The sequence below is a fragment of the Garra rufa genome, chromosome 11 (assembly GCF_049309525.1).
Source record: "Garra rufa chromosome 11, GarRuf1.0, whole genome shotgun sequence".
Lineage (NCBI taxonomy): Eukaryota > Metazoa > Chordata > Actinopteri > Cypriniformes > Cyprinidae > Garra > Garra rufa.
In genome coordinates, this window is record NC_133371.1 from 31502796 (window position 1) to 31518203 (window position 15408).

General features: G+C 36.9%; 1 protein-coding gene across 1 annotated transcript; it reads left to right on the plus strand.

Moving 5' to 3' along the window:
• The first annotated feature begins 124 nt into the window (after nt 1-124).
• Nucleotides 125-4786, plus strand: ppcdc (phosphopantothenoylcysteine decarboxylase). The gene is made up of 5 exons (XM_073850767.1): nt 125-489; nt 2232-2327; nt 2488-2616; nt 2712-2880; nt 3108-4786. The coding sequence occupies exons 1-5, from the start codon at nt 346-348 to the stop codon at nt 3179-3181; spliced, it is 612 nt and encodes a 203-aa protein (XP_073706868.1). The 5' UTR covers nt 125-345; the 3' UTR covers nt 3182-4786.
• The last annotated feature ends 10622 nt before the right edge of the window (nt 4787-15408 follow it).

Here is a 15408-nt window from a genome sequence, read left to right on the forward strand (position 1 = left end):
GTAGGAAGATTATCCGTTGGCCGGCTTCATCATGTGTAATTTTACTCGGTAATACTTCCAGCCAGCAACGGCGCTGTGACGATGTTTGTAGTAGTTCCAATGTTTACGGAAGTACAACGAAACATGAAGAATGAGCAGCGACTGACTTGAACGGATCCTAGATTTACTGCTAAGTAAATGTGCAGTTTAAAAGTCCAATAGAATTTCTCAGCCCGAACTACATTTCAAATATGAATTATACAATTATTATACCTTACAAGAGAAATGTTTTAGACAGATGAAATTAACCAAATATAAAAGTCTTGTATAATTAACAGGAAGATTAAATTATTATTGTTATATATAATGCAGAAGCATTGTGAATCTGGTCATACACAACTGGACTTGCAAACAAATAGTACAAGACTTCATGTTCTGGTCGGTTTGACTGGCAGTGTAGCTGCACTCAAGGCGCCTTTGTTGGTAACACAACTACTTGAGATTCCTGGGGTAAGTGTGTATATAAATATTCAAACAGTATAAAGAGTTTATGCATAATTTCACAGAGCCACTACTGCCATTGAGTTCATCACGTTCTTCTTTGCCCTTGTCATTTCACTTGTTTATCCACTAGAGAGTGCTATTTGTTACAACATTGAAAGCCTTTTTTTGCATTTCAACAACATTTTTACAGAACAATAAAGGCTAACATAAACACAACTGTAAGTCCTCACAGACTGAGACAATCATATTAATCATACTATAACAGAAACAAGCCGCCATACAAGATTATTCTAAATAATATAAAATAAATAAAATAAACATTCATGCAACTATAAACAATGTAGGGGATTAAACAAAATCACACTTATTAAATATATCAAATCATTTCTTGGCCTTATCACTTCTCATCATTTTTAGGACCTCTGTATACATGGCAGGCTGCTTTTTAAAGATATTATTAGACTGGGGTGCTGTTTATTAAAAGTTATTCTAATATGACTATATTTCTTTATAATTTATATAATACAAAGTATTTTTAAAGAGGGGAGAATATGTGTCTTTCATCACAATTAGGTTAACATAGAGGTTATTTTTAGATCATTTTAAATAATTTATTTTGATTTAAGTTGCTGTTGCATTTCGCCTTTCAGAATTAATAAAATAGAGAATTTTTAATTTCATTTATTCATGTGATTTAAAAACATATAAATAACAATATAAAATTCATTAATTTATTTACATACACTACCAGTCAGAAGATTTTTAATATTTTGTAAAGACGTCTTTTCTGCTCACCAAGCCATCATTTATTTGATCCAAAATACAGCAAAAACAGTAAAATTTTGAAAAATGTTAACTATTTAAAATGAACTGATTTCTATTTAAATATATTTTAAAATCTAATTTATTCTTGGGATTTCAAAGCTGAATTTTTAGCATCATTGCTCCAGTCACATGATCCTTCTGAAATCATTCTAATATACTGATTTGCTGTTTAAAAAACATTTATTATTATGTAGAAAACGGCTGAGTAGATTTTTTTAAGGTTTCTTTGATGAATAGAAAGAAACAGCATTTATCTGAAATAGAAATCTTTTGTAACATTCATAAATGTCTTTATCATCATCACTTTTGATCAATGTAAAGCGTCCTTGCTAAATAAAAGCATTAATTTCTATAATTTCTTTGCCCCAAAAAATTATACTGACTACAAGCTTTTGAATGGTATAGTTTATAATGTTACAAAAGCTTTTTATTTCATATCTATTTTTCAAAGAATCCTGAAACAAATGTACTCAATAATAATAATAATAATACATTTTCCTTGAACAACAAATCAGCATATTACAATGAATTCTGAAGGATCATGTGACACTGAAGACTGGAGTAATGATGCTGGAAATCTAGCTTTGATCACAGGAATAAATTCTATTTTAAAATAGATTCAAATAGAAAGCAGTTATTTTAAATAGTAAAAATATTTCACATTATTACTGCTTTTGCTGTATTTTGAATCAATTAAATGCAGGCTTGGTGAGCAGAAGAGACTTCTTTAAAAACATGAAAAATCTTACTGTTCAAAAACTTTTGACTGGTAATATATATTTATTGTTATTTTAAGTTTTTTGTGCTGTTCACTTGTTATTGTGAATTTTTTAATTATTTCAAATCAGGGTCAGATTTGCGTCCAGGTTAAAAGCTATTTTTAAAGATATGTTTTAGTAATTTTTTATTGTTCTGTTCTCTAGGTTGATGTCCGTGTGGTCACCACAGGCCATGCCACTCATTTCTACGATATCAATGAAGTCCCTGTCCGTGTGTACACAGATAAGGATGAGTGGGAGGTGAGTACAGCCTTTGAAGAGGAAGAGATTCATTTTCACTATTCAAAGAACAACATAATATTGTTTTCTTCTGTGACGGTACATCAGTAGGCAGACTGGCCTGATAAGAGCATTTTTCATATAGTAGATATGAAGGGCTTTCTTTATATTTCTATCCTAGATGTGGACAAAGCGCTCTGACCCAGTGCTTCATATCGAACTGAGACGTTGGGCAGATCTTTTAGTGATTGCTCCACTGGATGCCAACACACTTGGTAAAATTGCCAGTGGAATATGTGACAACCTCCTGGTACGTCATGTATTTATTACAATGTGTGACATTTTGTATCAGTTTGTTTGGATACATTATTATCTAAGTGTGTTTACTCATTTTGTTGCTGACAGACATGTGTGGTGCGGGCCTGGGACACCAAACGTCCTCTGCTCTTCTGTCCTGCTATGAACACAGCCATGTGGCAGCACCCTATCACTGCACAGCAAGTGGCCACACTTAAAAGCTTCGGCTACATTGAGATACCATGCATTGCCAAAAAACTAGTCTGTGGAGATGAAGGTATCTTCTAAGAAGGTGTATGGTTTTTATGAGGCATTTGCATTGATAAGGAAAAATGGAACTGATAAAAAAATTCTCATTGATGTGTGAAATCACTAATGCTTTGTTCATTAACTGAAGATCAAACAGATGTAATCTGACATGCTTCTTGATCAAAGGAGGACTTCAGGAATTAATGTTTCTTGTGTTTCGGCCCGTCTTACATACCAGTCTTTGTGTCTTCACAGGTAAAGGTGCTATGGCAGAGGTTTCAACCATTGTTGAAACTGTCAAACAACACGTCCGGAAACATCCTGAATGACCTCGGACTAAACAGAACAGTGGTCAAGAGACAGAAGGTTATCTTTGGAAGCCATTTCCTTATAAAACTAAGAAATATTTCCGGAATATTATGATCTCGCAATTATGTTTCACAATTCTTACTTCTTTTCAGAGATTGTTAAATATAAAGTAAGAATTCTAAGAAAAAAAGTGAGAATTGTGAGATAAAAAGTTGTAATTAGAGTTCTTAGAAGTCAAAATGATGAAATATACACTTAAACTTGTGAGAAAAAAAGTCAGAATTGTAAGAGTTTTACAATTACAATTAAAGTCTTTTACAATTACACATTTTAATGTTTTTTTGTGAAACATAAAGTATCAATACTGGGAGAAAAATCAGAATAAAGAAATTAAAATTAAAAAGTCACAATTACAATTCTTAGAAGTCAAAACGCAATGTAAATTTGAGAGAAAAAAGTCAGAATTGTAAGATTAAAGTTTGCTCAGAAATCAGAGTAAAAAGTTTCACAATTCTGACTTTTTTCTCAGAATTGTCAGTTCTGTTTATATCTCGCAGTTGTGACTTTTTCTCAGAACTGTGAATAACAAAGTGTGAACTGTAGCTGAATTGTCTGAAAAGTCGCAATTACCTTTTTTTTGTGGCAGAAAAGGTCTTCCATAGTTATCTGCACAATCAATAAAAACAGACAATTTCAAGTGTTTATGAGATGGAAAAAGTTTAATATTTTAGTCTTTTACACACACATTTACACATCACACATTTCACTGTTGACAAATAAACATTATATGTAAAATATAAAGTAACAATTCTGAGAAAAAAAGTCAGTATTGTGAGATTAAAAGTCGCAACTACTTTTTTATTCCATAGTGGATACAAAAAAATTGTTAAAAAAAAGTCAGAAGAGATAAAAAAGTTTAGAGAGAGATATAAAAAGTTAACATCTCAAGTTTACATCTCACAATTCTGACTTTTTTCTCAGAATTGTTAGTTAACATCTTGCAATTCTGTTTATATCTCGCAATTGTGACTTTTTTTCTCAGAATTGTAAGAAACAAAATCTGAACTGTAAATTGAAAAGTCGCAATTACCTTTTTTTGTGGCAGAAAAGGTCTTCCATAGTTATCTGCACAATCAATAAAAACACAATTTCAAGTGTTTATGAGATGGAAAATGTTTAATATTTTAGTCTTTTACAATTACACATTTCAATGTTAAGAAATAAACAAACATTATGTGAAATATAAAGTAACAATTCTAAGAAATCCTCAGTTCTCAGAAATGTGAGATTAAAAAGTCACAATTGCAATTCCTAAATGTCAAAATTGAGATATGAACTTAAAATTGTGAGAAAAAAAATCTAAATTGTTCTAAATTAATAGTAAACATCTTGCAATTCCATTTGTATCTTGCAGCTGTGACTTTTTTTCTCAGAATTGTCTGAATTATAAGATGAAAAGTAGCAATTACCTTTTTTTCGTGGCAGAAACAGTCTTCCATAGTTATCTGCACAATTAATAAAAAGACAATTTCAAGTGTTTATGAGATGTAATAAGTTTAATATATTAGTGTTTTAGAATTACACATTTCATTGTTGAGAAATAAACAAACATTATTTTTCAGTCATTTATGTTTCTTTGTAATGGCTACTTTTACACAAATTTCACATCAATTATTCTTTCAATATTGAAAACGTTCCTTCTTATTAGGTGTTAAAGGTCAATATTGTTTAATCTTTGGATCCCCTTTGCCCTGGTAGCCAATCCTTATTTTGAAACTAATTATGATAAATGATCAGAAGACTCACACAGTCTGTGATTACTTAATGACATCTGATTAATGAGCAAAAAGTCATGTAATACTTATGACAAATACGGAGACAAATTGTAATAATGGTAACACTTTACAAGGTTCATTAGTTAACATGAACTAAGAATGAACAATACTTCCACAGCATGTATTAATCCTAATGTTAATTTCAGCATTTACTAATGCATTATTAAATCACAAGTGTGTTTGTTAACATTATTTAATGCACTGTGAACTAACATGAACAATAAATAATAATAAATAGTGTAATAAAAGTATTTTTCATTGTTCATTCATGTTAGTTAATACATGAACTAATGTTAACAAATGACACCTTATTGTAAAGTGTTACTGTAATAATAATTGCAAAATATTTTTAAGGAAAACATTTATGTTTAGTTAAGTTTACTTGATAATTTAACTTTAAGTCTTAATTTTGACATGAATGTGACCTTAAATTGCCAAACATGTTCTATCTGTAACCTTACACCTATAAGCGAGGGCCTCAAAGGTCGGGTGAGGGGCCTCTAACCGCAAGCAAGATATATTCATGAAAATAGTTTTGGCTTGTAGTAGGAGATACTAATGCGCTTAACACCTCCAAATATCTAGTTTTGTTCAAGTATATATCCTGTGTGCATGTTACCGTTAGAAATGTGTTCCATCTGTTAATCATATGTGGTTAACCACTTTAGTTCTCATTTGGCTAAGACACACCAACAGCATGAGCATAGATATGATTACTTTTTTTATTATCATTTTAAATTTGGCACCCTTAAGCTACTGTAAAGTATCACCATTATGCATTTTCTGCCTGAACTTTTTCAGATTCCCCTTTAAGCGTGATTCAACACCTGTTCATCTGTACTATAAATATCTAGTTTTTAACAGTACAAAGATTTAAGGCAAGACACTGCAGGTAAAAAAAATAACAAAATAGTTATCACCTTGCTTACCTAGCTGATTGATTACACTGATAATTGCAAACATTTTTTTTTCTATTACAAGTTTTCTAAAATGGCTTAAATATGCAAATGAGGACATATTTATTGAAATATGCACTAATTTGCATATATTTCTAGTACAAAATCGAAACACTGCATAAAGTCAGTTGCAAAATTCGTCGGCGCAGATAGGCGTGTGGTTAGCGCGCCGACATATAGCGCTGGTGCGCTCCGGGCGTCCCGGGTTCGAGTCCCGACTCGAGGACCTTTCCCGATCCCTCCCCTAATCTCTCTCCCACTTCGCTTCCTGTCCTGTCTGATCTTTCCTGTCATAATAAAGGCAAAAAGGCCAAAAAATAAATCTTTAAAAAAAAAAAGTCAGTTGCAAAATTCTTGTTTAATTCTTGTTTGACATATTAGAGTCGAAAGTTTTTACAGAGGGAATTTGGGGTATTTCAGAAAATTACAGAGCCCCTAAAAGGTCATTATGGTGGAAAAAATTTGGGGTGGGTGGAAAAAAATTTGGGGTGGGGGGTGGAAAAAAATTCATGGTAGGAAGAAAAAAAATTAGGGTGGGAGGAAAACAATTCGGGGTGGGTGGAAAAAATTTCAGGGTAGGATGGAAAAAAATTCAGGGTAGGAGGGAAAAAAATTGGGGTGGGAGGAAAAAATTCAGGGTAGGAGGAAAAAAATTCAGGGTAGGAGTAAAAATTTTGGGGTGGGTAGAAAAAAATTCAGGGTAGGACCTAGGAAAAAATTTAGGGTGGGAGGAAAACAATTGGTGGTGGGGGGTGGAAAAAAATTCAGGGTAGGAGTAAAAATTTTGGGGTGGGTAGAAAAAAATTCAGGGTAGGACCTAGGAAAAAATTTAGGGTGGGAGGAAAACAATTGGTGGTGGGGGGTGGAAAAAAATTCATGGTAGGAAGAAAAAAAATTAGGGTGGGAGGAAAACAATTCGGGGTGGGTGGAAAAAATTTCAGGGTAGGATGGAAAAAAATTCAGGGTAGGAGGGAAAAAAATTGGGGTGGGAGGAAAAAATTCAGGGTAGGAGGAAAAAAATTCAGGGTAGGAGTAAAAATTTTGGGGTGGGTAGAAAAAAATTCAGGGTAGGACCTAGGAAAAAATTTAGGGTGGGAGGAAAACAATTGGTGGTGGGGGGTGGAAAAAAATTCATGGTAGGAAGAAAAAAAATTAGGGTGGGAGGAAAACAATTCGGGGTGGGTGGAAAAAATTTCAGGGTAGGATGGAAAAAAATTCAGGGTAGGAGGGAAAAAATTGGGGTGGGAGGAAAAAATTCAGGGTAGGAGGAAAAAAATTCAGGGTAGGAGTAAAAATTTTGGGGTGGGTAGAAAAAAATTCAGGGTAGGACCTAGGAAAAAATTTAGGGTGGGAGGAAAACAATTGGTGGTGGGGGGTGGAAAAAAATTCATGGTAGGAAGAAAAAAAATTAGGGTGGGAGGAAAACAATTCGGGGTGGGTGGAAAAAATTTCAGGGTAGGATGGAAAAAAATTCAGGGTAGGAGGGAAAAAAATTGGGGTGGGAGGAAAAAATTCAGGGTAGGAGGAAAAAAATTCAGGGTAGGAGGAAAAAAAATTAGGGTGGGAGGAAAACAATTCGGGGTGGGTGGAAAAAATTTCAGGGTAGGATGGAAAAAAATTCAGGGTAGGAGGGAAAAAAATTGGGGTGGGAGGAAAAAATTCAGGGTAGGAGGAAAAAAATTCAGGGTAGGAGGAAAAAAAATTTGGGGTGGGAGGAAAAAAATTGGTGTGGGAGGAAAACAATTTGGGGTGGATGGAAAAAAATTCAGGGTGGGAGGAAAAAAATTCAGGGTGGGAGGAAAAAAAATTGGGGTGGGAGGAAAAAATTCAGGGTAGGAGGAAAAAAATTCAGGGTAGGAGTAAAAATTTTGGGGTGGGTAGAAAAAAATTCAGGGTAGGACCTAGGAAAAAATTTAGGGTGGGAGGAAAACAATTGGTGGTGGGGGGTGGAAAAAAATTCAGGGTAGGAGTAAAAATTTTGGGGTGGGTAGAAAAAAATTCAGGGTAGGACCTAGGAAAAAATTTAGGGTGGGAGGAAAACAATTGGTGGTGGGGGGTGGAAAAAAATTCATGGTAGGAAGAAAAAAAATTAGGGTGGGAGGAAAACAATTCGGGGTGGGTGGAAAAAATTTCAGGGTAGGATGGAAAAAAATTCAGGGTAGGAGGGAAAAAAATTGGGGTGGGAGGAAAAAATTCAGGGTAGGAGGAAAAAAATTCAGGGTAGGAGTAAAAATTTTGGGGTGGGTAGAAAAAAATTCAGGGTAGGACCTAGGAAAAAATTTAGGGTGGGAGGAAAACAATTGGTGGTGGGGGGTGGAAAAAAATTCATGGTAGGAAGAAAAAAAATTAGGGTGGGAGGAAAACAATTCGGGGTGGGTGGAAAAAATTTCAGGGTAGGATGGAAAAAAATTCAGGGTAGGAGGGAAAAAATTGGGGTGGGAGGAAAAAATTCAGGGTAGGAGGAAAAAAATTCAGGGTAGGAGTAAAAATTTTGGGGTGGGTAGAAAAAAATTCAGGGTAGGACCTAGGAAAAAATTTAGGGTGGGAGGAAAACAATTGGTGGTGGGGGGTGGAAAAAAATTCATGGTAGGAAGAAAAAAAATTAGGGTGGGAGGAAAACAATTCGGGGTGGGTGGAAAAAATTTCAGGGTAGGATGGAAAAAAATTCAGGGTAGGAGGGAAAAAAATTGGGGTGGGAGGAAAAAATTCAGGGTAGGAGGAAAAAAATTCAGGGTAGGAGGAAAAAAAATTAGGGTGGGAGGAAAACAATTCGGGGTGGGTGGAAAAAATTTCAGGGTAGGATGGAAAAAAATTCAGGGTAGGAGGGAAAAAAATTGGGGTGGGAGGAAAAAATTCAGGGTAGGAGGAAAAAAATTCAGGGTAGGAGGAAAAAAAATTTGGGGTGGGAGGAAAAAAATTGGTGTGGGAGGAAAACAATTTGGGGTGGATGGAAAAAAATTCAGGGTGGGAGGAAAAAAATTCAGGGTGGGAGGAAAAAAAATTGGGGTGGGAGGAAAAAATTCAGGGTAGGAGGAAAAAAATTCAGGGTAGGAGTAAAAATTTTGGGGTGGGTAGAAAAAAATTCAGGGTAGGACCTAGGAAAAAATTTAGGGTGGGAGGAAAACAATTGGTGGTGGGGGGTGGAAAAAAATTCATGGTAGGAAGAAAAAAAATTAGGGTGGGAGGAAAACAATTCGGGGTGGGTGGAAAAAATTTCAGGGTAGGATGGAAAAAAATTCAGGGTAGGAGGGAAAAAAATTGGGGTGGGAGGAAAAAATTCAGGGTAGGAGGAAAAAAAATTCAGGGTAGGAGTAAAAATTTTGGGGTGGGTAGAAAAAAATTCAGGGTAGGACCTAGGAAAAAATTTAGGGTGGGAGGAAAACAATTGGTGGTGGGGGGTGGAAAAAAATTCATGGTAGGAAGAAAAAAAATTAGGGTGGGAGGAAAACAATTCGGGGTGGGTGGAAAAAATTTCAGGGTAGGATGGAAAAAAATTCAGGGTAGGAGGGAAAAAAATTGGGGTGGGAGGAAAAAATTCAGGGTAGGAGGAAAAAAATTCAGGGTAGGAGGAAAAAAATTCAGGGTAGGAGGAAAAAAAATTTGGGGTGGGAGGAAAAAAATTGGTGTGGGAGGAAAACAATTTGGGGTGGATGGAAAAAAATTCAGGGTAGGAGGAAAAAAATTCAGGGTGGGAGGAAAAAAATTCAGGGTGGGAGGAAAAAAAATCGGGGTGGGTGGAAAAAAATTCAGGGTAGGATGAAAAAAATTCAGGGTAGGAGTAAAAATTTTGGGGTGGGTAGAAAAAAATTCAGGGTAGGACCTAGGAAAAAATTTAGGGTGGGAGGAAAACAATTGGTGGTGGGGGGTGGAAAAAAATTCATGGTAGGAAGAAAAAAATTGGTGTGGGAGGAAAACAATTTGGGGTGGATGGAAAAAAATTCAGGGTAGGAGGAAAAAAATTCAGGGTGGGAGGAAAAAAATTCAGGGTGGGAGGAAAAAAAATCGGGGTGGGTGGAAAAAAATTCAGGGTAGGATGAAAAAAATTCAGGGTAGGAGTAAAAATTTTGGGGTGGGTAGAAAAAAATTCAGGGTAGGACCTAGGAAAAAATTTAGGGTGGGAGGAAAACAATTGGTGGTGGGGGGTGGAAAAAAATTCATGGTAGGAAGAAAAAAAATTAGGGTGGGAGGAAAACAATTCGGGGTGGGTGGAAAAAATTTCAGGGTAGGATGGAAAAAAATTCAGGGTAGGAGGGAAAAAAATTGGGGTGGGAGGAAAAAATTCAGGGTAGGAGGAAAAAAATTCAGGGTAGGAGGAAAAAAAATTTGGGGTGGGAGGAAAAAAATTGGTGTGGGAGGAAAACAATTTGGGGTGGATGGAAAAAAATTCAGGGTAGGAGGAAAAAAATTCAGGGTGGGAGGAAAAAAATTCAGGGTGGGAGGGAAAAAAATCGGGGTGGGTGGAAAAATATTTAGGGTAGGAGGAAAACAATTTGGGGTGGATGGAAAAAAATTCAGGGTAGGAGGAAAAAAATTCAGGGTGGGAGGAAAAAAATTCAGGGTGGGAGGAAAAAAAATTGGGGTGGGAGGAAAAAATTCAGGGTAGGAGGAAAAAAACTCAGGGTAGGAGTAAAAATTTTGGGGTGGGTAGAAAAAAATTCAGGGTAGGACCTAGGAAAAAATTTAGGGTGGGAGGAAAACAATTGGTGGTGGGGGGTGGAAAAAAATTCATGGTAGGAAGAAAAAAAATTAGGGTGGGAGGAAAACAATTCGGGGTGGGTGGAAAAAATTTCAGGGTAGGATGGAAAAAAATTCAGGGTAGGAGGGAAAAAAATTGGGGTGGGAGGAAAAAATTCAGGGTAGGAGGAAAAAAAATTCAGGGTAGGAGTAAAAATTTTGGGGTGGGTAGAAAAAAATTCAGGGTAGGACCTAGGAAAAAATTTAGGGTGGGAGGAAAACAATTGGTGGTGGGGGGTGGAAAAAAATTCATGGTAGGAAGAAAAAAAATTAGGGTGGGAGGAAAACAATTCGGGGTGGGTGGAAAAAATTTCAGGGTAGGATGGAAAAAAATTCAGGGTAGGAGGGAAAAAAATTGGGGTGGGAGGAAAAAATTCAGGGTAGGAGGAAAAAAATTCAGGGTAGGAGGAAAAAAAATTTGGGGTGGGAGGAAAAAAATTGGTGTGGGAGGAAAACAATTTGGGGTGGATGGAAAAAAATTCAGGGTGGGAGGAAAAAAATTCAGGGTGGGAGGAAAAAAATTCAGGGTGGGAGGAAAAAAAATTGGGGTGGGAGGAAAAAATTCAGGGTAGGAGGAAAAAAATTCAGGGTAGGAGTAAAAATTTTGGGGTGGGTAGAAAAAAATTCAGGGTAGGACCTAGGAAAAAATTTAGGGTGGGAGGAAAACAATTGGTGGTGGGGGGTGGAAAAAAATTCATGGTAGGAAGAAAAAAAATTAGGGTGGGAGGAAAACAATTCGGGGTGGGTGGAAAAAATTTCAGGGTAGGATGGAAAAAAATTCAGGGTAGGAGGGAAAAAAATTGGGGTGGGAGGAAAAAATTCAGGGTAGGAGGAAAAAAATTCAGGGTAGGAGTAAAAATTTTGGGGTGGGTAGAAAAAAATTCAGGGTAGGACCTAGGAAAAAATTTAGGGTGGGAGGAAAACAATTGGTGGTGGGGGGTGGAAAAAAATTCATGGTAGGAAGAAAAAAAATTAGGGTGGGAGGAAAACAATTCGGGGTGGGTGGAAAAAATTTCAGGGTAGGATGGAAAAAAATTCAGGGTAGGAGGGAAAAAAATTGGGGTGGGAGGAAAAAATTCAGGGTAGGAGGAAAAAAATTCAGGGTAGGAGGAAAAAAAATTTGGGGTGGGAGGAAAAAAATTGGTGTGGGAGGAAAACAATTTGGGGTGGATGGAAAAAAATTCAGGGTAGGAGGAAAAAAATTCAGGGTGGGAGGAAAAAAATTCAGGGTGGGAGGAAAAAAAATTGGGGTGGGAGGAAAAAAAATTGGGGTGGGAGGAAAAAATTCAGGGTAGGATGAAAAAAATTCAGGGTAGGAGTAAAAATTTTGGGGTGGGTAGAAAAAAATTCAGGGTAGGACCTAGGAAAAAATTTAGGGTGGGAGGAAAACAATTGGTGGTGGGGGGTGGAAAAAAAATTCATGGTAGGAAGAAAAAAATTGGTGTGGGAGGAAAACAATTTGGGGTGGATGGAAAAAAATTCAGGGTAGGAGGAAAAAAATTCAGGGTGGGAGGAAAAAAATTCAGGGTGGGAGGAAAAAAAATCGGGGTGGGTGGAAAAAAATTCAGGGTAGGATGAAAAAAATTCAGGGTAGGAGTAAAAATTTTGGGGTGGGTAGAAAAAAATTCAGGGTAGGACCTAGGAAAAAATTTAGGGTGGGAGGAAAACAATTGGTGGTGGGGGGTGGAAAAAAATTCATGGTAGGAAGAAAAAAAATTAGGGTGGGAGGAAAACAATTCGGGGTGGGTGGAAAAAATTTCAGGGTAGGATGGAAAAAAATTCAGGGTAGGAGGGAAAAAAATTGGGGTGGGAGGAAAAAATTGGTGTGGGAGGAAAACAATTTGGGGTGGATGGAAAAAAATTCAGGGTAGGAGGAAAAAAATTCAGGGTGGGAGGAAAAAAATTCAGGGTGGGAGGAAAAAAAATCGGGGTGGGTGGAAAAATATTTAGGGTAGGAGGAAAACAATTTGGGGTGGATGGAAAAAAATTCAGGGTAGGAGGAAAAAAATTCAGGGTGGGAGGAAAAAAATTCAGGGTGGGAGGAAAAAAATTCAGGGTGGGAGGAAAAAAAATTGGGGTGGGAGGAAAAAATTCAGGGTAGGAGGAAAAAAATTCAGGGTAGGAGTAAAAATTTTGGGGTGGGTAGAAAAAAATTCAGGGTAGGACCTAGGAAAAAATTTAGGGTGGGAGGAAAACAATTGGTGGTGGGGGGTGGAAAAAAATTCATGGTAGGAAGAAAAAAAATTAGGGTGGGAGGAAAACAATTCGGGGTGGGTGGAAAAAATTTCAGGGTAGGATGGAAAAAAATTCAGGGTAGGAGGGAAAAAAATTGGGGTGGGAGGAAAAAATTCAGGGTAGGAGGAAAAAAAATTCAGGGTAGGAGTAAAAATTTTGGGGTGGGTAGAAAAAAATTCAGGGTAGGACCTAGGAAAAAATTTAGGGTGGGAGGAAAACAATTGGTGGTGGGGGGTGGAAAAAAATTCATGGTAGGAAGAAAAAAAATTAGGGTGGGAGGAAAACAATTCGGGGTGGGTGGAAAAAATTTCAGGGTAGGATGGAAAAAAATTCAGGGTAGGAGGGAAAAAAATTGGGGTGGGAGGAAAAAATTCAGGGTAGGAGGAAAAAAATTCAGGGTAGGAGGAAAAAAAATTTGGGGTGGGAGGAAAAAAATTGGTGTGGGAGGAAAACAATTTGGGGTGGATGGAAAAAAATTCAGGGTAGGAGGAAAAAAATTCAGGGTGGGAGGAAAAAAATTCAGGGTGGGAGGAAAAAAAAATTGGGGTGGGAGGAAAAAAAATTGGGGTGGGAGGAAAAAATTCAGGGTAGGAGGAAAAAAATTCAGGGTAGGAGTAAAAATTTTGGGGTGGGTAGAAAAAAATTCAGGGTAGGACCTAGGAAAAAATTTAGGGTGGGAGGAAAATAATTGGTGGTGGGGGGTGGAAAAAAATTCATGGTAGGAAGAAAAAAAATTAGGGTGGGAGGAAAACAATTCGGGGTGGGTGGAAAAAATTTCAGGGTAGGATGGAAAAAAATTCAGGGTAGGAGGGAAAAAAATTGGGGTGGGAGGAAAAAATTCAGGGTAGGAGGAAAAAAATTCAGGGTAGGAGGAAAAAAATTCAGGGTAGGAGGAAAAAAAATTTGGGGTGGGAGGAAAAAAATTGGTGTGGGAGGAAAACAATTTGGGGTGGATAGAAAAAAATTCAGGGTAGGAGGAAAAAAATTCAGGGTGGGAGGAAAAAAATTCAGGGTGGTAGGAAAACAATTCAAGGTGGGTGGAAAAGAATTCAGGGTAGGAGGAAAAAAATTTGGGGTGGGAGGAAAACAATTTGGGGTGGATGGAAAAAAATTCAGGGTAGGAGGAAAAAAATTCAGGGTGGGAGGAAAAAAATTCAGGGTGGGAGGAAAAAAAATCGGGGTGGGTGGAAAAAAATTCAGGGTAGGATGAAAAAAATTCAGGGTAGGAGTAAAAATTTTGGGGTGGGTAGAAAAAAATTCAGGGTAGGACCTAGGAAAAAATTTAGGGTGGGAGGAAAACAATTGGTGGTGGGGGGTGGAAAAAAATTCATGGTAGGAAGAAAAAAATTGGTGTGGGAGGAAAACAATTTGGGGTGGATGGAAAAAAATTCAGGGTAGGAGGAAAAAAATTCAGGGTGGGAGGAAAAAAATTCAGGGTGGGAGGAAAAAAAATCGGGGTGGGTGGAAAAAAATTCAGGGTAGGATGAAAAAAATTCAGGGTAGGAGTAAAAATTTTGGGGTGGGTAGAAAAAAATTCAGGGTAGGACCTAGGAAAAAATTTAGGGTGGGAGGAAAACAATTGGTGGTGGGGGGTGGAAAAAAATTCATGGTAGGAAGAAAAAAAATTAGGGTGGGAGGAAAACAATTCGGGGTGGGTGGAAAAAATTTCAGGGTAGGATGGAAAAAAATTCAGGGTAGGAGGGAAAAAAAATTGGGGTGGGAGGAAAAAAATTGGTGTGGGAGGAAAACAATTTGGGGTGGATGGAAAAAAATTCAGGGTAGGAGGAAAAAAATTCAGGGTGGGAGGAAAAAAATTCAGGGTGGGAGGAAAAAAAATCGGGGTGGGTGGAAAAATATTTAGGGTAGGAGGAAAACAATTTGGGGTGGATGGAAAAAAATTCAGGGTAGGAGGAAAAAAATTCAGGGTGGGAGGAAAAAAATTCAGGGTGGGAGGAAAAAAAATCGGGGTGGGTGGAAAAATATTTAGGGTAGGAGGAAAAAAATTCAGGGTAGGAGGAAAATAATTTGGGGTGGGAGGAAAAAAATTGGTGTGGTAGGAAAACAATTCAAGGTGGGTGGAAAAGAATTCAGGGTAGGAGGAAAAAAATTCGGGGTGGGAGGAAAACAATTTGGGGTGGATGGAAAAAAATTCAGGGTAGGAGGAAAAAAATTCAGGGTGGGAGGAAAAAAAATTCAGGGTAGGAGGAAAAAAATTTAGGGTATAGGAGGAAAAAAATTGGTGTGGGAGGAAAACAATTTGGGGTGGGTGGAAAAGAATTCAGGGTAGGAGGAAAAAAATTTGGGGTGGGAGGAAAACAATCGGTGTGGGTGGAAAAAAATTTGGGGTGGGTGGAAAAAATTGGGGGTGGGAGAAAAAAATATAGATTTTTTTTCTGCGTTCTCTCGCTTTTTTTTTTTTGCATTCTTTCGCAAAGATATTTGCATTCTATAGAGCTTTATTTTGAACTTGGACTCGAGTATAAAGAA

What these genes read in the sequence shown, in the direction of transcription:
- ppcdc (XM_073850767.1), top strand. Translation starts at nt 346, where the DNA reads ATGCAGAAGCATTGTGAATCTGGTCATACACAACTGGACTTGCAAACA. An exon ending in CAGATAAGGATGAGTGGGAG is followed by an intron (nt 2,328 to 2,487) that starts GTGAGTACAGCC and finishes TTTCTATCCTAG; the next exon opens with ATGTGGACAAAGCGCTCTGA. An exon ending in ACTAGTCTGTGGAGATGAAG is followed by an intron (nt 2,881 to 3,107) that starts GTATCTTCTAAG and finishes GTGTCTTCACAG; the next exon opens with GTAAAGGTGCTATGGCAGAG.